Below are 23,562 nucleotides of genomic sequence, written 5' to 3' on the forward strand. Positions count from 1 at the left end.
CGGAACGAGACGCGAATATGTGTGTCGATTGCATTCTCGTTGTAAAAGTGCATCTAGGTCGGTCGGCATAGCGTGGCGTCGGGTTAGTGCGACACGCTCCGCGGCTAGACGTGGGGCAGGTCGGCCAGTGTTGCATAATGCGCGCCCCGAGCCGCCAGCCAGCTCGCAGGCCGCGGTCCCCCGCCAGCGCCTAGCTGTGGGCCTCCGCGCGACTCGCTCCCGGCTCCGCCAGCCGACATGAGATCGGTGCGCTGGCTGCGGCCTATTGTACCCTTGTTGACGCTCCGTATCCTGCTGGAGTACATCAAATCGCTCGACATCGCAATATAACACAAATCAAACCCGACCAGTATATACCAAAGACACTCGATACCTTAAACCCGGAAATAACGTTAAACGTAATCGAAATAGTTCTTAAGGAAGCCTGAAAAATGAGTCCTATTGTAAGTATTACGATTTATCACAGTGAACAGTGAATTATTAATTACATTAGTAAATACGTTATTATATTTATTGAAGTTGTGTGAAAAATAATTTAGCTTAAAACGAGCAGTAAATCCAAATGAACGTAGAGAATTATTAAGTAGTAAATGAAATTAACCACATGAAATAATTTGAAATGAAATAAGAAAAAGAATTAATATAAGAAAATGAAATAAGTAACAAAATATTCACAATTATTTAAAAATAATCTTTTAAATGAAATTATAAATTAAAATGTAGAGTCTGATAATTTTGATGCAGAATATGCAGTCACATATTTTATAAACCTATTTTATTACATATAATATTATTAACCATTTTGCATAAGCGTTCTAAAATATTCAAAACTCCTGTAAACGATGGGTAAAATATATTAATAATACATCTATTTATGCCAATACTTGCATCTATTTGTAGTAGAAACAGCTACGTATTACATTATTATTAGACCACAAGGTTAATTTTCCGTCGCTCATAACATATCTGGCTATATTTCGTATTTTCCAATATTGACACAATGTTTAATTGAGGAAGTATTTAAAACGTACAGTGTATCATCAGTGTTTAAATTTAATGCTCTCTTATGCAAATATAACTAATTTTTAAAGAGACTTTTAAGCTCTACTCATCAAGAAAATCCTCACTCAATTTAAAGAAATATAACAGTACAATTAGACTTTATATATATTATATTTAGTCTATACCCTACTCATCCACACATTTAAAGCTTATAAATCGTCTTGCCAGTTTATTATTTTCCAATTCCCACACATATATTAAAAATGTTGTTAAAAAACTGCATAAAATGATAGGTATGTTTAGTTTCTAATAAATGAGCAATGATGCGCTATGCATCGCGATTGCGCTGGCGCAAAGGCCAAGTTCAAGTACTACGTAGTCGCCGCGCCAAGGTTCCTTCCTGGTGCGCGCGCGCTACGCGCTCATGCGCTTGCTAATTGATTGCAAATTCGATTATCGTTATTAGCGCTTAAACGAACATTTATTCTTAAACAGCTTTAATGTTTTTGTACTAAATACTATTAGAGAGGCATTAATTAAACCACCCTTATGTATAAAGGGTTTTATACCTACTTATACTCATATAAAATGGTATATGTATTATGTTATATAACATTGCACTCATTGCAAGACATTAGTAAATATATTAATGTGTATATACTGGAATAGATTAAAAAAGAAGATATTTAAAATAAAAGGAGACAGCAAACCTAAATTGTAATTTTTGTTCACATTCTTCTAATGTATTTTTAAATCAGAATCTAGAGTTTCTAATGTTCATAATTGATTGCCTATGAAGTAAAAATATGTCTCAATCATATTTTTAATTATGTCCTATAAAGAGTCACTTTAAATTTTGTTACATCCTAAAGAAAATAGATGATAGATATAAGGAAAATGAAAATTAAAAAATCCGGTAATTAAGAAGCATCTACAATCTAACTTACTTCTGTCAAAAGTATAATGAAGTTTAAGAAATTGATTCACATAAAAATTTAGAATGCAATTGCCACTAAAAATATCTTGAATAATTTCATACTTTATGAGAGATAGTATCAACATTGACAAAATTTGTGGCCCTGCAAATCTCCTGAATATCTCCTATTTATTAAAAGGGTATCTTCTTTATCATATAATAAAAAAAAACTATAAGATATATTATAGAGCCATAGAGCCGGTTCAAGAGCACAGATAAGGTTCAAGTCTCGTGCACAATGTGACATTGCGCGGACGCGTTGCACAATATCTTAATAATCACGTGCTAAACCAGACGACATAATTATTATATAAGTGTGTAAATTAATTACCTCATTACTTGACTATTAAAACATTCTTAGCTTTAACTTCAGAAATGTACTCAACAACAATGATTCCGGCTTTTGTCAGATTTTTGATTCAGAGTTTTTGTCGCAAAAAATCTTATTGATAAATACACAAAAATACACATGAAATGTGAATAATTTGTGTCTCATTATTCTTCTGTTATCGTGTAAGTTGAAGAATGGTGATTTAGAACAACACCAAATCCTAGCGGTTTCTCCACATCTCTTTTACATAGAACCATTTTTTCTCTCCCCATTCTTACTTAAGGGATACTTTTTTGGCAAATAAATATAAAATATGTTTGAGACTGGGTCTGTAACAGTTTTTCATTTCATTTCATCGAAATTGGTAGAGTGAAAAGTCATGAAAGCATAACACACAGTCAGTCAGTGAGACTATTGCAATTATAATACATATTAGTAATAGATGTTCACAACTTAATTATGTACTATTTTTATTACCATGATGATGTAATTGTGCAAAACATTCAGTATCAATGTCAATTTTATATGAACTATAAATGTTTTCCTGTGGTGTATAAATACATATACACCTTGCACATTATTTAAATATTTTCTATTTTTCTTAAAAAATCACAATAACGAGACTATGTACATATATTGAAGATATATTACATTTTATGTGTTTTAATTTGTGGCTTCATTGTTAAACGTCGCTCATAAAATTTGTTTTTGGTTTGTTTCAGATACTTCTACGTTAAATAAAAAAGGACATCAAAATCATCAAAATGAGACTGGTAAGAACTAACATTTATCACAAACGAATTAGGTATTTAATGTAACTTTCGCGTAAAACATATATAGGGACTTATTCATATTATTTTACGAGGAATTCTTGAATTTACCATTTTATAGCATGCACTATTAAATAAAAGTGTAAATTTCTGTGAATGCAAAATATTTTTTTTGGGGAATTTAAAATAGGTAAAGAGGAAGTGTCTGTGCGCAATGAAAATTGCGCACTTATTTCAAAAGTAGGTCAGTAGTGGCGCCGCCCCTTTATCGAACAACGACGTCGTCCTCTGTTCTTATTTAGCGAAAATATACTCTCGACTTAAGTGACAAGATTTAAAACGTGTTAACCTGCTTCACAGCTATGGCTATAACGATAAAGTGCATTCATTTGCATATTTTTGGAGTACAAATTGACGATGATAGAATGCCTGACACGCTTATATCCTTATACAAGTTGGTTAATCTTACTTTCAATGATGATAAAAGACCTTTCAATCGATACACTTTATATGAGATTAGTGTGCAATGCGCTATCTATTCTTATCTGTCTAGACTAACTTTAGAATAAACAATACGGAAATTATGATATACCACGATCATAACATATCACAACACTTATAATAATTTTCAATTAAGAGGGATTATTTATAACGTATCATTTATTTATAGTCAACCAGTGAAGAAATTCCCAGTACGACGGTGGGACGTACCGCCAGTCCTAACATTGGCGCCGTAGCCAGTAATGACGCCTACGATGTGACCAGAATGAAGGAAGAAGAGTTCGAAAGGCTCACCGTGTACATTGTACCAGATGTTCCTTGCGAACGTGGAGTACTGAACAGAGCCGAGAGAACTCTGCCTCGCAGTTTGGCTTTAAGACCCTCTGCAGTATTATCTACACCGAATACACCGGTACGAATAGTAACCATCACAAATATTATTTTACACAATAGGAATCTCGAAATCTTTGTCACTAACAAATTCTTAAATTATATTCTAGACTGAAGGTGTTTGGAGCACCGGTGTTATACCTCGAGGAACAAGATTCGGGCCATTTGAAGGTACACGAACACCCAATAAACCAAATGACAAAGTATCGTGGAGATATTACTGGAGGGTGAGTAAATAAATCTCTAAAACTTTCCCAAATCTATCACAATTCACCTTAACAAGCTTACATTAACCTCTATTACATTTCCAATGCCTTTATCTATTACCGCAATTAAACCTTTGTACATAACTAACAAAATATACCTATTTAACCAAAAATGAAATTTTACCTTTTAGACATAATTAAATAAGCACTATTCTCTCTCTAACCTATTCCTCTCTATTTGGGCCAGGTACAAGAAACTGTCAGACATCATACTTATGGAAATATTAAGGTGAGAATGGGTTTTCTTCTATATTTTCTACCTTTTGGTGGTGGTTCTAGTGAGCACAATGCTCAAACATTTATTTTTCTATAAGTATCTTGTATATGTGCCGAGTGTGCTTAAAGTGCTTTGAATAACGTTCAAACAAAAAGCCTTTTATCTTTCGCGTCCAACATCATTATGACATTGCATCTCGTCCTTGACTCCACTCCATAATATGTATGTTGCTATCAGCTGCACGCGTAATGTAAATATTAAACACGTGCCACGTGTAGGATACAACATGTGTTATAATTTAATCGACAAAACTTTAAATTAGAAAAACGATGAAAGATTTTTTTAAATGGTTAATTAAATTAACAATTCGGACCTTAATTTTGGACTGGCATAAGCAATAAGCCTTATACTATTAGTAAATGTATTCTTAATATATGTATATTAATTGTTATTTCAGATATTTAAGGACAGTGACTATTATTACCTGGATGGATCAGACACAAGTGTAGCCAATTGGATGAGATACGTGGCGTCAGCCTACTCGTTATCCGTAATGAACCTCGTTGCCTGCCAGCACCAGGAGCACATATATTTTTACACTATAAGGTATAACTTTTTCACCAATCACTTTTCATTTTGTTACTTCTAATTCAATAATTTTTTTTTTTTAGTAACATAGGTACCTAATATTAAAAGTAATTTAATTTATATTATTTTCAGGGATATCATGCCAAATGAAGAACTTATGGTATGGTATTGTAAGGATTTTGCAACCAGGCTGGGATACGATATAGACCCAGAAAGAGCAACATACTCAATATGTAAGTTACATATCTATTGTTACAAATTATATTATGAATGATATTATTGTAATTATATCAACATAATTATATAATGCGTGTTGTAGTTCCCAATAACTTATTTACATATTTTTTTATAGGTAAAGAAGAAACAATCAAAAAAGCTTATGGACTACCTCCCGCACCGGTACATCCTGAAATAGCTTTCAATCACATGAAATATGTTCTTGGTCTAACAAATACAAAAGAACTGTTGGAAGCCGAAGTCCCAAATCGGCGAAGAAAACGCGAAGCGAGTGATAAACCCCTTGAAGCTACAGCTATGCTACAAAGAGATGACCCTAGATGTATGAATAAAAATGAAAGGCTTGTTGCTAGAATGGATATATCTACAAACGGAATAATTCCGAAAATAGAAAACCCACACTTTATAAATGAGCAACGGCCGATGTCGCCAAGCTCGTTGATGCAACCACCATCGCCTAAAATACATCACAGAGATCAAACTTTAATAATACACCAACACAAAGAAAGTACATCTCATGTAGTCATACACCAGATGGAAAGTCCTAGAATTCATAACAACAGATCACCAGGATTAAACCATAATCAACGTGATTTACGTGGACCTTCACCAATGGCTTTAAACCACTCAGAAAAATTTGGAAGCAAGTCACCAAGTCTTCCACACTGCGTTCCCTCTCATTATGAACACCAACTAACACCTAATGATGGTTCTGTTAGGTCTGATGAAGGTTATCATAGTAATGGTTACCATGACGAGTTTACTCCACCAGAAGATTCAAGTGATTCTGATGTTGAAAATTATGTTTTAGATTGCTCAAATAAGACAAACGAGCCCAAAGAGACTGTTATCGTTCAAAAAGTTGACCAAGATATGCATCGAAATGAATATCGAAAGGTCAAGATAAAAATGCCAAGAGCATATCAATATCAAAATCATAAAGATATGGATTGCGAAAGTGAAAAGGAGTTAATTATTTCCGAGGAACTAGCTAACACTTCACCACAAAACTTGTCACCACCCCGACGTGACCCAGCAACTTCAACAGTTATTGTGTTGGAATCTTCACAAAATACTGTAGTTCCTTTAAATAAACCATACTATGAAGATGGTGCATTATCACCTTCCCCACAACCCGCATTTATGAGATACTCACCACCAGATACAAGAATTTTGGAAACCATTCTTACCGGAAACAGAATTGATACTAACAATAACGATCCAAACAGAAGACAACCAAATGCAACACCACCTCCATCATCTCCGACTGAAATGGCATATTCGTACAAGAAAAGCCAAAGGTATGGAAATGCTTGTAGTCCTGACTCTAGCTCCAATTTGACACCTTTACCATCTTTATTGCCGCTACCTCAACAACTTCCCACACCTAACTCGGTGTCATTGTATTCATCTTCTCCGCCGCACTCTATACCCCACACAACGGAAATTCGAGAAATTCGAGAGATAAGGGAAATAAGAGAAACGCGTTATGAAAGTCATTATCCAAATTATTCTTATAGTTTATACTCGCCACCAAATTCCACCATCATCACGCAACTTGGATCTCCACCCACTACATATTCACCAACGGTTACATCATCACATCAATACGAGAGGAATCAAAACGGTCAAAATAACCACCATTATCCATCTTCAACTAGTGTTATAACACTAAAAAATTGTTCCCAGTTAAGTTTAATCCAAAATTCAAACGTGAATGGACAACTTGTACCACAACATGGCAGCTTGAGCCCTGACGGTTCATGCAATTTGATGATGGCACCAATGAGCCCTAATTCTCAAACCTCGCGAGGGTATAGAAGCTTACCTTACCCCTTAAAGAAAAAAGATGGAAAGATGCATTACGAATGTAATGTATGTTGTAAAACATTTGGCCAGTTATCAAACCTAAAAGTGCATTTGAGGACACACTCAGGGGAGAGGCCTTTTAAATGTAATGTCTGCAATAAGTCATTTACTCAACTTGCTCATTTGCAAAAACATCACTTAGTGCATACTGGTGAAAAACCCCATCAATGTGATATTTGTAAGAAAAGGTTTTCATCAACATCGAATTTAAAAACTCATTTGCGACTGCATTCTGGACAAAAACCATACGCATGTGATTTATGTATGCAGAAGTTTACACAATTTGTGCATTTAAAACTTCACAAAAGGCTTCACACAAACGACAGGCCATATGTTTGCCAAGGCTGCGACAAGAAATATATCAGCGCTTCGGGATTAAGAACACATTGGAAGACGACTAGTTGCAAACCAAATAATATTGAAGAAGTGCTAGCTATAACGAATGCTGCTAATACTGAATGCATGGGTATGTTCCTTTTCATTATTAAAAAGTCGAAGTATTTTTGTTTGAGCTAAACTTAATTTAGATTTTTTTTTATTTAAAATTGAACTAATGAAGTAACATGTATATTTCACATATATAAAATTTAAATATATTTCACAATAAACACAGACGCAAATCTAAATACGCCGCGATGCACTTTCTCTCCGTAGGTGAACCACAACTTTCACTTGCGCTCTTGCTGAACGCGACCGATTTCATTTTCGCGTGCACTTTGCAGGTAACGTCGACAAAGACTGCCACGAGAGAGAGGGGCATGAAAGTTATGAAGTGCACTCAGCCACGCAAGGAGGGGTGATGACCGGTGGGGCTCGCAGCATGTCGCACGGGGAGGCGATGATGGCAGGACAAGCTCACACGACGACGCCTCACCTCACCGGCCACGGTCAGATGTCGCCGGGGCCCGGCGGCCAGTACCGCGGCCTGATGCCTCCGCAACCTGACCACGAGCAGCATTACTCCGCGTCCCCTGAAACCCGACCCACTGTGATAGAATCCAGCCAGCCGCTAATCATAGAATGTACTTGAGCGCTACCCTATCTTTCAAACCCCAAAGTAGTCGTTGACACGCGCATCCGAATGCGTGTTTTCCCGCCGCATAATGTGATTCCTGTCTTGTGATCAAGTGAGAGTATTCTTAAAATTAAAGAGGCATTCGTGTGAATCGACTCGTCTCATTCAGTGGCTATGAGATTAAGGACATTAATGTGTAAATTTGTATTATAGTTTTAGTATAAGCGCAATGCGATTTAATTAAGTACTAAGTACTTACATAGAATTCATCCATTTTAAGACTATCTAGTTCTAATAGAAGGCCGTGGAATACTTTATTAAGGTCTCACTGTCTCAGCCTTTTTTACGCTAATGCTCAATTTTTTTACTTGAACGTCTATTGTAAATGAAATGTTTCGCCATCGACTTTATATAATTTAATAGAATTTTCTAAGAGCGTGTATATATAGTTTGTATATAATTATTCTATGTAAAACTAGACTGTAATCTTCCTATCATTGTAGTTTTTAAAAAGAGCTATGTACTTGCAGGTAACTTAATATATTTTTGCATTGTTAACTGCAACATACTTACATGTAAAATGATTAACATTTCACCAAAGAACATGTAACAGTTATATTTTGCCATTTAATTACATATTTTGTCTGATTATAACAATTAGACTTTGTCATTAAAAATCACCCTCGTTCCCCATTATATCTTTCCCTAATCGAAAATTTGAACACTTAAGTAATATAAAACAAGAAATTAAATTAGTATTAGTGCCAAAAGCGCGAAAATATTTTTAAATACTTTAAGTTATCCTAATGAAATATTCGTATCGTTAGTAAATCATTGTTCCTAATGAATAATTGGAAAGTAAGTGCGTATGTGCAACAACTTAATTCTAATATTAATTAGATTAGAATGAACTGTGTACATTATCCCTATGCTAGAACAAATGGTGCTTCACATCGTAGAGTAGTAGTCGCTCACGTCAGTCGCCTTGAGAACTGACCGACTATTTACTACACGTAATTTTAATTCACCGAGTTTACTAGTTAATATTTTATATTCCAATTTCAAATTATTATGATTCTCCTATTCGAAAAGGCTGAGATTTGTAATGTGACGATTGGCAAATGTAATTATAGGTACTGGTATACTTAATGTGTAAGTGTGTCAGTCTTAGAATCTGGGAAGGTATAAATTATACATGATGTAGAACTAAGCAGTAGCTTTTTCTATATTTAATATTCTTGCAATAAAATTTTATATGCATTCACTTGTAAACTGATAATCTGTATATTTTATACCAAGCATTTACTTGCGAAACTGATAATTTTGTAACACGTTCAATTTTAATATAAATAATGATTAATTACTGCTGAAATGTTTAGGGAGATTGTATACTTTACCGTCATTTATATGTGTGTTAATGATATTATGATAATTATATTTTCATACCCTTATTCAAATATATTACAGCATATTATACGAATGAACTGCATTAACATAGTATTGCTTAGTAGTCAATGCCTTTGATTGGGTTAAAGAATATTTTCTAAATTAATCGGAAACACACATGTAATTGTTTTAGTGCCTGAAGTTTGTTTAATAATGATCTGTCTTTTGTTGTAAATTATCAATTAATAGTTTATTTCCGTATAATTTTATCAGAGTCTATTTCTCAATCTTGTTATTGTTATTGGAATTTATAAAGTTTAAGCATCAATATATGAAGCTTAATGTTTAAACTGTTACAGATTTTTGTCAATGTTTTGTTGTATGCTCCTTGATTTAGGATAGGATACATAAAATGTAATTTATTTTTTCTTGTACTTTTATCAGATTTGTGATTGTATTTTATTACAGTTTCCGACTACTTCTTCATTGTTTCACTAGACTGAGCGCACAAATACAGCACCAATGAATATGAATTATTATTAGAATAATCATTCATAATACAGTTATCTATTTTCCTAATACCTCAAAAATATAGTACAATCACAATTTTTTGCTTTTGTGACATTTTTAATTATTTATATTCAGATAATTTTACACAAAACTGTTAACTTTTTATTTCATGTAAATATGTAAATTCATTTTATTACTCGCCACAAAATTACGTTTCATTTTTTAATACGATTAGCATCCGATCGTAAATTTTGTATAAAAGTTAACTATAGCATAAGATAGAATGTTCTTACGTAATTTATATACTTATTAAGTACAATATGTCACTTATGGTACATCAAAATAAGCAATATATATTATAATTATTGTATTTTATAACTTCCGCTACTACATACAATATTTGCAAGTGCGGAAAAGTACCTTGAAATGAGGTATTTATCTAATATGCCAGAAATACCTATAATCACTATAAAGGCCTGTAATTTTGTACACTTTGATCGACGGTTAATATTTTACAATACCAAATCGATTAAAAGAAAAAGTAAAATTTATATTGTAGTTTTATTACTTTATAACCCTACCTATCACCTTCCTTTAAACCTGCATATTAGACATGTACTGAAGTACCTATACTCTTACCTTAAAAAATCTTTAAAATTGTCGATAACTTGAAAGTTGTCAACTTGGACTGAGGCTTACCAGGAAGCTTAGATAAGATGGATTTCTTGTATGTACAATGAATTGTAAGTTTCAACTTAAAAATCATACATATTAGGTAATAAAACATAAAAGTTCTTCCTCTAGGTATTTGAAAAGTGGAGATGATTTTTTATTTCAACTATCCATTATATATAACTTTTTAAATAAACCTAAATACATTTCTGTACAAAATAGGATTTAAATAGGTAAGTATGTACCTATATATTAAAATGTAAGGCAAAGTACTAGTTAAAAACACTTTATGGGCTATGTGGCCTGAATTCAATGAATTTTATTTTTTATTTATTTTTATTGAAGTGAAACTTCTTTATCGGGGTTGGAAAAAAATTTAGTGTAACATTTTTTCGTTACGCGCCTTCTTTTTCTTATCCCTACCACGCGTGATTCGACGTATTTCTGTAGTTTCATATATTATGTAGTAAATTATTTTTTGAAAAATAAGGTCATAAAGAAGTTTCACTTCTTACGTGTGTACACTAGTACACGCACACATTTTTTTTTTATTTAAAGTTTAAAAAAAAAACAATTAACTCAATTAGATCCGAGTACAGGCTCTGGCTCAGGTTTATTACTGACTAGGTTTCCGCCCGCGGCTTCGCCCGCGCAGTCAAAGAAAAACCCGCATAGTTCCTGTTCCCGTGGGACTGCCGGGATTGCGTCATTTTCCCGGAATATAAAGTAGCCTATGTCCTTTCTCGTGTATCAAAATCTATCCATACCACAGACTAATAATAATATACTACGTATTCCATACCAAATTTCATGTAAATTGGTTCAGTAGTTTAGGCGTGACTGAGTAACAGACAGACAGATACCTACAGTTACTTTCGCATTTATAATATTAGTATGGATTAACTAGGATATCACTGGATTTCGTAAATTCTTTTTTTGTTGTTACCTACTATCAAGCAGCTTATCAAGTACGGTAACAACAAAACAATATTCTCTTAAAATAGGGTTCCGTTTTTTTATCGAGTCAATATCTCAGGTGGTTACCAATTACCATGCCACAAGTCTGTTCGTCGCTTGGTGGTCGCTTGTTCAGTTGTTCAGTGTTCTTGACACGTGCGTGAGTAGGTAAACATGGTGTGCTACAGCATTTCCCAGTGCGGAAATTCTTCCGTAAATTGTAATTATACTAATAAAGGAATAAAATTTCACCGGTAAGTATTTTTGTTTATAAATATTGCCGTTTTTCCTTAAAATTATAGAATATTTAGTTACAAGTATTTAAGAGTGTCACCATAGTAGGTAATCGAAATAACCACAGAACAGTAAAAACATAAAGAAGTGCTATAATGTCATAATTAGTATGAAAACCAGTGTCGCCAAACCCACACATTTAAGCCGATAGTTGTACAGTACACTACAAGTAAACTATGCCTTTGATTGGACAGCTTAATTTGAGTAAAAACTGACTTAGATTATAAATTCCGCATTTCAATATGTACCCTAACGCACCATGTTACGGTTTATTTTAGTATAACATCCCTATGTATATTAGCTGTTTTGTTTCTCATTGCACAGAAATTCCAAATTCGAAAACATTCAGCTACTCCACAACAGAGGGCGTTAGTTTTCGATAGATATAACTTTGAACCTCAACACATAGAGATAAGGTTGAAATTTGTGTCACTCAACATTAATGACATTAACTTGATATTTATCTCACAGTATTACCATTATTTCCTACAGTAAGGAATCGCCTTTGATGTCGCGCGATGCCGCCGCCAGCGTAGGTAATGACGCTGCCACACGAAAATACGCTAGGGTTGCAACAAATGGGAAATAAAACAATTGTGATTATTAATATTATTATGAAATCTTTATTCATATGTACATTCAAAATAATTGCGATTATTAAATCTGATGTAATTATTTGTTCATAAATATATAATTACAGATATTGCACTGCTAAATATTATTTACGTGGACACTTTATTTTTGGATGTTCTTAATTGTATATTATAACATTTAACTAAGTAATGCATTCGCATTGGGATGTACAATCTGATTAGAAAATAATGAGGACAACATATATACATAGCTTTGATTTTAATTCAACAGATACAATTAATACAATCTTTCTGAAATATTGTTTCCTTCTGGGATTTCAATGTAGATTTACATCCGTAAACCGAACAGTTTGTGCGCGCCATAATAGAATATGTAAGTACCTATGTATAATAAAATTATTACACAAAAAATACGACTGCGTCATCCTTTCGCGCTAGGTAAAGCAAACTAAGCGTGTTTGCTTTACGCGGCCCGCGTCGCCCGACCCCCGCCAATTCCCCTCCGTTTCTCTGCACAAGTACATTCGTCGCACTACTGTAGGAAATAATGGTAATACTGTGTTTATCTGATGCTATGTCCTGAGGGATGTCAGCCTCGTTATCGATAATTCACAAATAAATATTTTTTGTATATTTTTTTTTTCTTTCTATTATATGAGTATAGTATAATGTGTCACATTTTGGAGTATGTTTATTACTACGTTAAGCACGTCTTTTTATATTATTATTATAAAATAAAAAACGGAATAGAATAGTATTAATCTATATTTACAAAATACAAACAGAAAATATGCATTATTTTAAATCTTGGAACTGCCGTAGGTTTGCTGTATCGGTGGCCTTTGTTAGACGGCTTAGTGCTGTTCGGCATCCAGTTAACTCGTCACGTTGCATTTATCCATTTCTCTTTTAAATTAGCCTCTTTGGGAAACCTATAAATAAAATGGACAAATGAAAGCTAAGGAAAAATAAAATAAAATTTAATATTTACTTATAATGTTTGTCTTTTCTAAAGTATCGATACTGTCGATATGCGCCACAAGCATCACTAAAGCGACATTCGTTTGTTTATTGCAATAATATTCCAGAAAGTCTTGTTTGCTGTTCAATCTATAATAGTACTAATTTCTTACGGATTAAGGTTCATTTTGACTAGATATTTGTATACAATTTTGACAAATTACAAGCGAAGTTATAACATAAAATATTATATGTAAAATAAATAAAAATAAGACTTACCGATGGTATGAAATGCCTCCATTGCTGATATTATTTCGTCTGCTATCATTTTTGCACTCTAATACCGAACAACACGTCCTAATTAATGAATAAATATGGAAAAAAGGTTTGACAGCTGACAACCGACTCGAATATTTTTCTGCGCACAACTGAGAGCAAGTTAGGTGATCTAAACTTATTATTGACACGTGGGCCACGCCCACATCACACTTCTAGTGGAAATAACTAACAATGAATGACACAGTCGACCATTCTGTTTAACACAAATTTCAACCTTACTTCTAGATGAGTTTATGTTCAAAGTTATATCTATTGAAAATTGACAACCTCTGTTGTAGACAAGCCGAATTTTTGCGTATTGGAGCAAAAATAAACAAAACGTCTCATATACTTAGGGATGTTATTCTAAAATAAACCGTAAATTCGTGCGTTAGGATACATATTAAAAACTTAATTTAATATTTAAATTAGTTTTCACTAAAATCAAGCTGTCCAATAAAAGGCATAGTTTACTTGTGTGTACTGTTTACTATCGGTTTAAAGCGCTTCACACACGGTGAAGATACTATAATATTTTATCTTAAGATACTGTAATATTTTAATCTTAAGGTATCCGGTATCAGCGTTTTGACCATCATTTTTCTTTTTGTCATTGCGTACTAAGACCCCTGTAGAACCGCCATCCTGTTACAAATGACTCCAAATTTTGTGGGTCAGCGCGCGGCGACAGCGGTTTTCATACGAATTATGATATTATAGCACTTCTATGTGTCTTGTTATTTAGATTTCTATGGTTTGTGACCATGGTGTATCTCATGAATCGTGATAGTTACACGCTTAGGTTACACGGTTAAAATTTTCAGAGATTATTTGACAATTATATTGGCACGGTCATAAAATTAAATGGTTGACCAAATGTTTTTTGCAGTTTGCTCGTGAGCTAATTATTACATATACGGAATATTTTCATTATTCTATTTACTAAGAAAAGATAGTTTCTGAGTAACATAGCGCTCTAGAGTGGGAGCTAAGTGGCACATTGAAATGTGCTAAAAAGCCATTTTACTTCAGTTGTCTCTTTTTCGCACATTATAGTTGAATCATGCTATTTTACTTTGACGTCTTATCGTGTGTAATGTTCCTGACTGTATAGTACCTATTTACAGCTTCATAAGTGATTAAAAATGTCCAGTATTTTCAACAGTAATTTAAATATGTTTTCAATAGATGTACCTACCTATTTGTTTTTCATAAAGATAAATATATAAAAGCAAAAGAAATTACAAGCAAAATCAATACAGGTAAAATTAAAAAGATACAATGTGTTTAATAGCTATAATATTTTTTCTTCAAATATATTACTATCCATATAGTCAACATCATCATTTGTATTAACATAAGAGCTGAAAAAGTTCCCATCCCTAGATTCATAATCATAATTAGTACACGAACAATAATATACACTCAGCCCACATCCCCTGCATTTCTTTCCATGCTTACTTGTGATGCTCTCGTCAAAATCACAAGAAATAAAGTCACCAATTGAATGTTTATTTTCAAAAACATCAGTATCAAGTATATGAGTCAATATATAATCATCAACCTCCTTGAAAGTACTAAGGTAGTTAAAAACTTGTTTCTGTTTTTTGCTTAATAATTTTTCTAGCATAAATACTAAATGATGATGGTAACATTGAAAGCTAATTTTATTTCCACTTATATTTTTCAAATTCATCCAGGCCATTATGCAACTCATGGGAGTTGTTGTTGCTCCACTAAACATTGCTGGATTACTGAGGATACCACTTGCCGACATAACTCCATCACATTTTAAAACATCATACAATCGATCAGCCTCATCCAATGTTTTAACTCCACCATTTGCTATAAATGGTATGCTTATGGCATTTGAAACAGCTTTCATAAACTCTACATTAATTGGTTCACCATTTTTCTGAGTGGGAGTCCGACCATGAACTGTGAGAAAGTCTACTCCACATTTCTCAAGTTGTTGACACATTGTTATTGTCTTTTTTAACTCGCTCATTATCCTTATTTTTACAGAAACAGTAAAGTCATGTGGCAGACTATTCTTAACACATCTTACTAAGTCATGAATTACTTCCGGTTTAGATAGTAATGAAGTGCCATAACCATCTTTTATAGCCCATCGTTGAGGGCAGCCACAGTTCAAATCAACACCATCCGCATATTGATAAACTAATTTAGAGGCATCTAGAAAATCATTAACATTATTTGCTGCAAATTGCACTATTAATGGAGTATCATCAGACGTAGTTACAAATTCATTTGACCTTGCCTTTGAATTTTGACAAAAAGAGTTTGCCAAAATCATTGGGGTAAAAGTTAAATCCACATCGTACCTGAAATAAAACAAGACGTAATATAATGTTTATAAGCTGTACGGTTATCCCGTATTATACAGAATATTTATGATATTTCTGTAACTATTTCAAAACAATTATAGGTACTAACGTTTTGACGAGATTCCTAAATTGCACCTTACTGTACCTTACCATAGGGGCACAAACTTTAAGGTAAGTTTCTCTATTTTTTGCACAAGCAAATAATTCTAAGATATTAGTTTTATCCTTCATTTTAAAAGAAATATATCAGTATTTTATTAATATATATTATTTTAATTAAAAATGCTAAAGAAAACCACCGCGGTAAAAACTATTTTACCACATTGAGATTTGAGATTTAGGTACCTAACTTAAAACTTTTGTATTAATTGACACTGACATTCTAAACCTCATAAATGACATATCACTGACAAGTGACAATCCAACTTTGGAAGTTGCCATTTAAGAAGAAATTTAGTTTACAGTAATTTTTCAATTTATTTCCATTTTACAGGTACTGGTTCTAAATACTAATGCCCACCAGCTTTTTAACCCTAGAACCGTACCCATATTAAAATTTCATTAACGGTACCCAGGGGTACAAGTGTACCCCTATGAAAAAAACAAGATTACAAAAAGATTATTAACTTTTATTAAATGTCAGACTAATTAAGGTTATCTTAACATTCATTTAGGTTCTAATAATTTAATTTATCATGGCATTTTTATATTTTTTCTACAATTTACACACACTTTACGTTGGTGATCAAAATGTATTAAAAGTTTTCACTTCCTGCACTGTGTGCGGGACTGACGGAATTTTAAGTTCCCTGCAGTTATTGGTAATTGTTGTCCTAAAATATCTCCATTACTTATTTGTAGAGACATTGGCAAAGTTATGTACTGAAATCGTTCTTCTAGGTGAAGTTTTTTATAATAAAAAATTAAAAATTTTTCGTCAGGTTCATATTTTGATGCCTCACCAAGTACCAGCTCTTCTTGTTATTCCACCTCCCACAAAAAATCAAAATTCATCCATCATTTGCCATCAAAAAAAGAAAAACTCAGGTATTCAAATCATGCAGCAAATCATAAATTTGTCGAAAATACAAATTCCTACACTATTTAACAATAACAGTATGTATATAACATGAATGTAAAGTAAACTTATAATTGTACATTAAATTTATCAATAAAAAATATAAAATAAAACGACCAAAAGGCGAAAAAATAAAATAAATGAACCTTAAAATACTTACGTTCGTAGTACCCAGGGGTACTGGAGTACCCCGACAGGTTCGTACGACGTGTTCTCAATAGCTTGACCACTGATCGAATACGGTATCTACGTGTCTCCTCATCCCCGACAAATACACGAACGCGCAAAAGAAACCGTTGTTTAGAAAAAAAGATATAGAAGATTTTCTGAATTTTTTTTTCATTTGTACCCCAGGGTACGGTTCTAGGGTTAAATAAAGTTGCTACTTGAGAACACAATTCAACAACACACAGCAACAGGTAGAAAATTCAAAATCCTAATCTGTCAATCTGTCACTGACATCTTATAAGCCTATGCGGTATGCCTATTGCTATTTACTTGCATCAGACAGACAGATCATGACAGATGTCACATTCACATTTCACAATTCACATGTGAAACAGAGCAAGCAAGAGCAAGACATGTGAAATTTTATTATTTGCATGTACAAATATTATGTACTAAACGCTTGAGTTTATTGAATTTAACTTCAAAATATTTATTCAACTTCTTCTTCGTTCGTAGAAAGTGCACATTTGTTTTGGAGGGCTTCGTTCTTCGTAAATCAATAGTGCCTTTACAGTTTACGTGGGTACCGCATTATGACTGAGAAAGTTGTGGATATAGGTTTTTTAGAAGAGAAGGAAGCTTGGCTTTTACACCCAAGGTTTTTCCCAAGTAAAGTAGGAGGCAAACCAGCATGGCTAGACTTAAAAAATGCTCCTGCTCCATCTGAACTAACCTGTAAACAATGTAATGAAGTTATGATATTTTTATGTCAAGTAGGTAAAAGTTAACAAATTTATGGAAATATAACTAATAACTAGTTTATGTTATTTCTTACATGTAATATAATATATTTGTGCAGGTTTATGCACCATATGAGGAAAGAGACGACGCTTTTCACAGAACTATTTTCATTTTTGTGTGTAAAAATGGAGGATGTTGCCGCCCAAATTCATCGAATAACTTTAAGGTGTTCCGTAGTCAGTTACCACGGAAAAATGATTTCTATTCCTTTGAACCATATGAGGAAAACCAAAGTGAGGTAGGATACAATGTGTAAATGTTATCAACAGTGCATCATTTTTCTTTAAAAAAATTTTGAATATTTATTTTCTTTTAAGAAATTTGCTATGGATAAATGGCCAAAATTATGTAACGTTTGTGGTGTCAAGGCACCTTCTCATTGCTCAAAATGTAAGAAAGAATTCTACTGCAGTAGAAAACATCAAATAATACACTGGCAAAAAGGTCACAAGGAATTGTGTTCCAACTCAAATGAGGTAATTATTATTTTTTTTTTATAATGATTTACACTTATTAGACTAGAGTAGATAATTTTTGAAACAAAAAAAAATCGCAGTCGGATGAAACCCATTAGAAAAGGAGGGGAATATGATAAAAATGTAAGGAAAAATAAATTACGGTCAATCCGAGTTCGGGAAGCGGGAGGGGGGAGCTTTTAAGAGAAAAAAATGGTTTCTCTCGATTTCCGACACAACTACAAGTCCTATAGAAAAAAGTTCAATGGCAAAGTTGTAGGTAATTAAAAGTTCTACAACTTTTGTATTCACAATTTTTTCACATAACCTAAAAATTTAGGTGAAAAATTCAAAAAACCAAGTTTTTGGTCTTTTATTTCTATCTACTTCAAAATTTATTTTTTTTCTACGAAATTTGGTGGAAACTTACTTTATTATGTCCCAAATACACTGTAATTTATTTGATTGAAAATATTTATTTTTTCGCCTTATTTTGAATTAATACCAAAAAAACAACCTAATTTTCAATCGAAAAGTCACCCGTCAAAATATCAGCTTTATTCAAAAACTTGGGGTGCCTTTTATTCATTGAAATCTCTACTTTCATATGGTGTAAAAAAAATAAACACCACCATAGTAAATGTTCTCAGGAAATGCATACAAACAGTCTGAAAATTAGCTTTTACTAAATCAGGCACACTTCTCGAACTACCTGAAATGTTTTTATCGACATCATTTTGCTTTTGAATATGCTGTAAAATATTAAACTTAGAACAGATAATTATTTTTCTTTTGAAATATTACCGAAAAGCCGATACAAGAGAAGATATAGAGTTCAAGACGTGTGCCTGATTTAGTAAAAGCTCATTATCACACTGTTTGTATGCATTTCCTGAGAACATTTACTATGGTGGTGTTTATTTTTTTTTACACCATATGAAAGTAGAGATTTCAATGAATAAAAGGCACCCCAAGTTTTTGAAAAAAGCTGATATTTTGACGGGTGACTTTTCGATTGAAAATTAGGTTGTTTTTTTGGTATTAATTCAAAATAAGGCGAAAAAATAAATATTTTCAATCAAATAAATTACAGTGTATTTGGGACATAATAAAGTAAGTTTCCACCAAATTTCGTAGAAAAAAAATAAATTTTGAAGTAGATAGAAATAATTTGGAAAATCCAAAAGTGCACGCCTCATAATTTTTTTTAATAAATATTTATTTAATAACAATTAAACCACATCGAATCAGACCCTGAAAAATGAAAGGGTTCTATTCCTGAGCATACTCAAGCGTAAGAGAAAAAAAAAGACTCGATTAGTAAAGTATTTCGGTCGCTATCGTGTTAACAAGAAAAAGGATCCGCACATACAGACACACGGACGTCCAAGACAGAACTTTTTTAAACTGTTTTTTAACTAGTTTAAATAACAAAAATGACATCAAAAATATCATGAACGTTAAAAATAGTGTTTTTTCTTAATATGTGTGTGTATGTATTATCTTACAAGTGCAATGTATGATACATAAAGACATTTTAAGTTTGAAAAATCAGATGTTTTGCGCGAAGTGACAGTAGTACCCACCTCAACGCTTCGCTTATGAGGCGTGCAATAAAAGACCAAAAACTTGGTTTTTTGAATTTTTCACCTAAATTTTTAGGTTATGTGAAAAAATTGTGAATACAAAAGTTGTAGAACTTTTAATTACCTACAACTTTGCCATTGAACTTTTTTCTATAGGACTTGTAGTTGTGCCGGAAATCGAGAGAAACCATTTTTTTCTCTTAAAAGCTCCCCCCTCCCGCTTCCCGAACTCGGATTGACCGTAATTTATTTTTCCTTACATTTTTATCATATTCCCCTCCTTTTCTAATGGGTTTCATCCGACTGCGATTTTTTTTATCTTTTCATTATTTTCAAAGGCTTCTACCCCAGTCTATATGTAACATCACAAAATGAAAAAAAAATCTGATAAAATGTTCACAATACTCCTATTATATTTATTTTTAGATGAATGATTGTAACTTCATAGTTACAGAAGCTGCAAAATCATTTCTTTTTAAAGAATGGGAGCTGATTGTGGATGAAGAAGATCAGGTATGTTATTATTCTGTTATAATTAAAATATAAATTTTATTAGGTAATGCAGAATAGATGATGGAATGGATTAACCAATAAGGAAGTGTTTCATTTTAATATTATAAAAAAGTTTTGTAAAGTTTTATTTCCAAGGGAATCACCATTATGAGATGACGAAGAGAATAATAAACTAATGAATAAAAATTGGGTTATTGATGTTATAATGAGTTTGCTTTCTTTTCTTTTAAAGTGAAACTTTTATTACATCGTCTCAAACTTTTTGGTCTGTGTAGCGCATGTCGCGTGTATCGCGGCTACCAAGTAGGTATACCTACTCGGCAGCCGACCGTCACGCGACATGCGCTACACAAAGCAGTGTTCGGAACCGTTCGAACAGTTTCACTTTTACCGTGGTTTCATAAAACCACACAACATTTTTTTTTCTTTAGGAAGAAGATAAAAATGTGGATACAAATCAGGAGATGGAAAAATTACGACAGTTAATACAGGAAAAAAAGGCAGGCACTATGAGTGACGTGAATGAGAGTGAACTGGAAGAGTACACTGGGAAAATGCCAGAAGATAAAGTATTTAACAAATTCAGCAAGAGAATAGCACGACATCCAGATCAAGTCTTGCGCTATGATAGAGGTGGTGTTCCCTTATGGATAACAGCACAATCTGATAATATTGATATCCCCAATTGCCCATACTGTAATGAACCAAGACAATTTGAATTTCAGGTAATTTGCATTCATGAAGAACATACTGAAAGAACAATTAATAATTATTTAGCTTATAAGTAATTTTTTATTTACAGATTATGCCACAGCTTCTTAATTTTATCAACATTGGAATTGAGATCAATAGCATTGATTGGGGTGTATTAGCTATATACACATGCAAGTCAAGCTGTAATGAAGGTCCTGCATATAAAGAAGAAATACTAATCAAACAAGATTTATGTAATTAACAGTTTATTATATCTACTTCTAAGTTTATAATATTAATTATTCTATACATGCTTGTGCTTTATTTCTTTTTCCCATAGTCTTCTGATAAGTATGTTAATAGATCATTTAGTCCACTAAATTCAGTTCTAGACTGTGGTGGATTATTCTTAGGCAAGACAGGCAGCAAGTTACCCATTTTAACTCTAAAATCCTTGAGCTGTGAAACATTTACACAATCAATAAATTAAAAACATGGTATGCTCAAAATAAGAATTGAATATTGGATCTCATTAAGAAGGTTTAGATAACCATTTTTACTGACATATTACAATGTTCTGGATATTATATAAATTATCATCAAATAAAAATGAACAGAATATTCTTGCCACTCACATCTTTTGCACCTGATAATTTCCATATTCCATAACACAAACAGGAGGTACCAGCTATTGCATAAAGTGTGCCCCAACCAAGAGCTCTCATAGCAAGAATAGCTCCTGCATCAGCTAATTCTACACCACCCTGTATACCTTAATTATTAAAAATATGTTTAAAATTATGTTAATTGAAACCTCTATTTAAAATGCAAATCAACGCACCTTTGTTGAAATATTTTGGATCGGACTTTCTTGCTGCAGATAATGTAGCTCCAAATCCCACAAAGGCTGATATTCCAGCAACAGATGCTAAAAATGCACCGGCTAAAATGAAACAAGTAATTTACATCAGTAACAACAATAACTCTTACTCAAAATATTATGTTTTTAAAATATAACCTTTTATTCGCTGTAATCGTTCTTGATCTGCCATTAAAAAATCTGTGAAGGACCTAACGAAAACTGCAGAGTTAAAACAAATTATTCACAAACTAAAGCGTTGCGAAAATGTTAGAAAATATTTCAATAACTTAATTTAATATTAAATCTCACTTATGATGAATAAAATACAGCTTTCGTACAGTTTATGTGTGAGAAAATTTTATTTATTTTTCATTATTACAAGGAGAATATTCCTAATTACTTTAAATATTTATTTCCAGCGAGTTTCTTTATATTTTATTTGTACTTTGTATTAAATTTAAATCCAATGTTTAATTTATTATTTAATTTCGAAATACGATTCATTGTCAAAGTCAAGTTGACACTTGACAAGTACAACTATACTTTGTGAGCACCTCAGAGCAATAATCCTATACAGCCGTACAAATAAACGAGTTATAACATTTTATGCAAAGAATAAACTAAGAATAAGGAAAAATCATACAAATAAACACGAAATAAATGTAACCTAGTATAACTTCGTAATAAGTATTCATACTAATGCTATTCCGTCCTTATTACGGCTACCACCCTAGTATAAGTCTGACATAACCGAATTATAACATATCTTTTAGTACATTGTGCTGTGTTTTACAAGTTTTAGAAGCAATTTTCAATCTAAATTTGAGATAATAGCAATGAGAGTAATACGAGAAGTAGAAAAAGTTGAGCAAATTAATAATTTCATTACGTACCTATTGAAATGGAAAATTTTGTATGAAATGTCAAAATATACGAAATTATGAAAAACCCTTTTGATATTTATAATGATTTATTTATTTACAACATGCGCCAAACCATACATACATAAAACTTATTTCTAAACTTATCACAATAATATATACACTTTCGTTGAAAATATAAATCTTCTAAGCCTGGAGTTGTATGTTTTGAGTACCAGTTATTTGGCAACTCTCTATCTCAAGGTGGGTTTATCTTCGTATAGCGGATCGCGTTATCTATCATTTGCTTGCATATTTAATGATATATTTAAATTATTTCCAATAA

At 32.6% G+C, this 23,562-nt stretch overlaps 4 protein-coding genes and 1 long non-coding RNA gene across 10 annotated transcripts in view; 2 read left to right on the forward strand and 3 right to left on the reverse strand.

Moving 5' to 3' along the window:
• The window catches only part of LOC149484622 (uncharacterized), a 48,353-nt gene extending 40,441 nt beyond the window's left edge, over positions 1-7,912 (reverse strand). Inside the window, exons 1-2 of one of the 2 annotated variants that reach the window (XR_016316287.1) lie at positions 7,759-7,912; positions 4,938-5,136 (exon numbers count right to left, since the gene is read on the reverse strand). This is a non-coding gene — a long non-coding RNA (uncharacterized LOC149484622). The remainder of the gene's footprint in view (positions 1-4,937; positions 5,137-7,758) is intronic. The other variant, XR_016316286.1, reaches the window with a different exon arrangement.
• Positions 59-10,609, forward strand: Blimp-1 (PR domain zinc finger protein 1). 2 transcript variants are annotated; one of them, XM_089700840.1, is made up of 9 exons: positions 59-443; positions 3,032-3,082; positions 3,750-3,992; positions 4,081-4,197; positions 4,424-4,465; positions 4,911-5,059; positions 5,174-5,274; positions 5,394-7,613; positions 7,870-10,609. In XM_089700840.1, exons 2-9 carry the CDS (start codon positions 3,074-3,076, stop codon positions 8,175-8,177), a joined length of 3,189 nt encoding a protein of 1,062 aa, XP_089556966.1. In that variant the 5' UTR covers positions 59-443; positions 3,032-3,073; the 3' UTR covers positions 8,178-10,609. The 2 variants fall into 2 exon arrangements, with proteins under 2 accessions (XP_089556966.1, XP_089556967.1); XM_089700841.1 differs by lacking the exon at positions 4,424-4,465.
• Positions 10,610-15,073: 4,464 nt separating this feature from the next.
• Dus4 (Dihydrouridine synthase 4) lies at positions 15,074-16,534 on the reverse strand. Its single transcript, XM_089700367.1, has 2 exons — positions 16,310-16,534; positions 15,074-16,197 (listed from the first exon to the last, which is right to left on the reverse strand). Exons 1-2 carry the CDS (start codon positions 16,429-16,431, stop codon positions 15,147-15,149), a joined length of 1,173 nt encoding a protein of 390 aa, XP_089556493.1. The 5' UTR covers positions 16,432-16,534; the 3' UTR covers positions 15,074-15,146.
• A 1,307-nt stretch (positions 16,535-17,841) lies between these two features.
• On the forward strand, positions 17,842-21,803 carry Zfrp8 (Zinc finger protein RP-8). The gene is made up of 6 exons (XM_089700828.1): positions 17,842-18,219; positions 18,306-18,485; positions 18,565-18,723; positions 20,715-20,801; positions 21,233-21,526; positions 21,604-21,803. The coding sequence occupies exons 1-6, from the start codon at positions 18,040-18,042 to the stop codon at positions 21,754-21,756; spliced, it is 1,053 nt and encodes a 350-aa protein (XP_089556954.1). The 5' UTR covers positions 17,842-18,039; the 3' UTR covers positions 21,757-21,803.
• On the reverse strand, positions 21,744-22,873 carry LOC149484626 (transmembrane protein 242). 4 transcript variants are annotated; one of them, XM_089700832.1, is made up of 5 exons: positions 22,757-22,873; positions 22,513-22,565; positions 22,336-22,437; positions 22,130-22,266; positions 21,744-21,953 (listed from the first exon to the last, which is right to left on the reverse strand). In XM_089700832.1, the coding sequence occupies exons 2-5, from the start codon at positions 22,544-22,546 to the stop codon at positions 21,816-21,818; spliced, it is 411 nt and encodes a 136-aa protein (XP_089556958.1). In that variant the 5' UTR covers positions 22,547-22,565; positions 22,757-22,873; the 3' UTR covers positions 21,744-21,815. The 4 variants fall into 4 exon arrangements, with proteins under 4 accessions (XP_089556958.1, XP_089556956.1, XP_089556957.1 ...); XM_089700830.1 differs by having other exon boundaries at positions 22,513-22,575; positions 22,666-22,870; XM_089700831.1 differs by having other exon boundaries at positions 22,513-22,575; positions 22,757-22,858.
• Positions 22,874-23,562: the final 689 nt, after the last annotated feature.

The sequence above is a fragment of the Colias philodice genome, chromosome 11, assembly GCF_061535455.1.
Source record: "Colias philodice isolate Cphi_HAF_F1 chromosome 11, ilColPhil1 Martin Lab GWU primary, whole genome shotgun sequence".
NCBI lineage: Eukaryota > Metazoa > Arthropoda > Insecta > Lepidoptera > Pieridae > Colias > Colias philodice.

Coding starts and splice junctions, on each gene's coding strand:
- Blimp-1 (XM_089700840.1), top strand. Junction 4,198..4,423: donor CGTGGAGATATTACTGGAGG/GTGAGTAAATAA, acceptor TATTTGGGCCAG/GTACAAGAAACTGTCAGACA. Junction 5,275..5,393: donor AAGAGCAACATACTCAATAT/GTAAGTTACATA, acceptor ATTTTTTTATAG/GTAAAGAAGAAACAATCAAA.
- Dus4 (XM_089700367.1), bottom strand. CDS start 16,431: ATGAAGGATAAAACTAATATCTTAGAATTATTTGCTTGTGCAAAAAAT. Junction 16,198..16,309: donor TTTAGGAATCTCGTCAAAAC/GTTAGTACCTAT, acceptor GTTTTATTTCAG/GTACGATGTGGATTTAACTT.
- Zfrp8 (XM_089700828.1), top strand. CDS start 18,040: ATGACTGAGAAAGTTGTGGATATAGGTTTTTTAGAAGAGAAGGAAGCT. Junction 18,486..18,564: donor ATGAGGAAAACCAAAGTGAG/GTAGGATACAAT, acceptor TTTTCTTTTAAG/AAATTTGCTATGGATAAATG. Junction 20,802..21,232: donor TTGTGGATGAAGAAGATCAG/GTATGTTATTAT, acceptor TTTTTTCTTTAG/GAAGAAGATAAAAATGTGGA.
- LOC149484626 (XM_089700832.1), bottom strand. CDS start 22,546: ATGGCAGATCAAGAACGATTACAGCGAATAAAAG. Junction 22,438..22,512: donor ACGATTACAGCGAATAAAAG/GTTATATTTTAA, acceptor GTTTCATTTTAG/CCGGTGCATTTTTAGCATCT. Junction 22,267..22,335: donor TCCAAAATATTTCAACAAAG/GTGCGTTGATTT, acceptor TTAATAATTAAG/GTATACAGGGTGGTGTAGAA.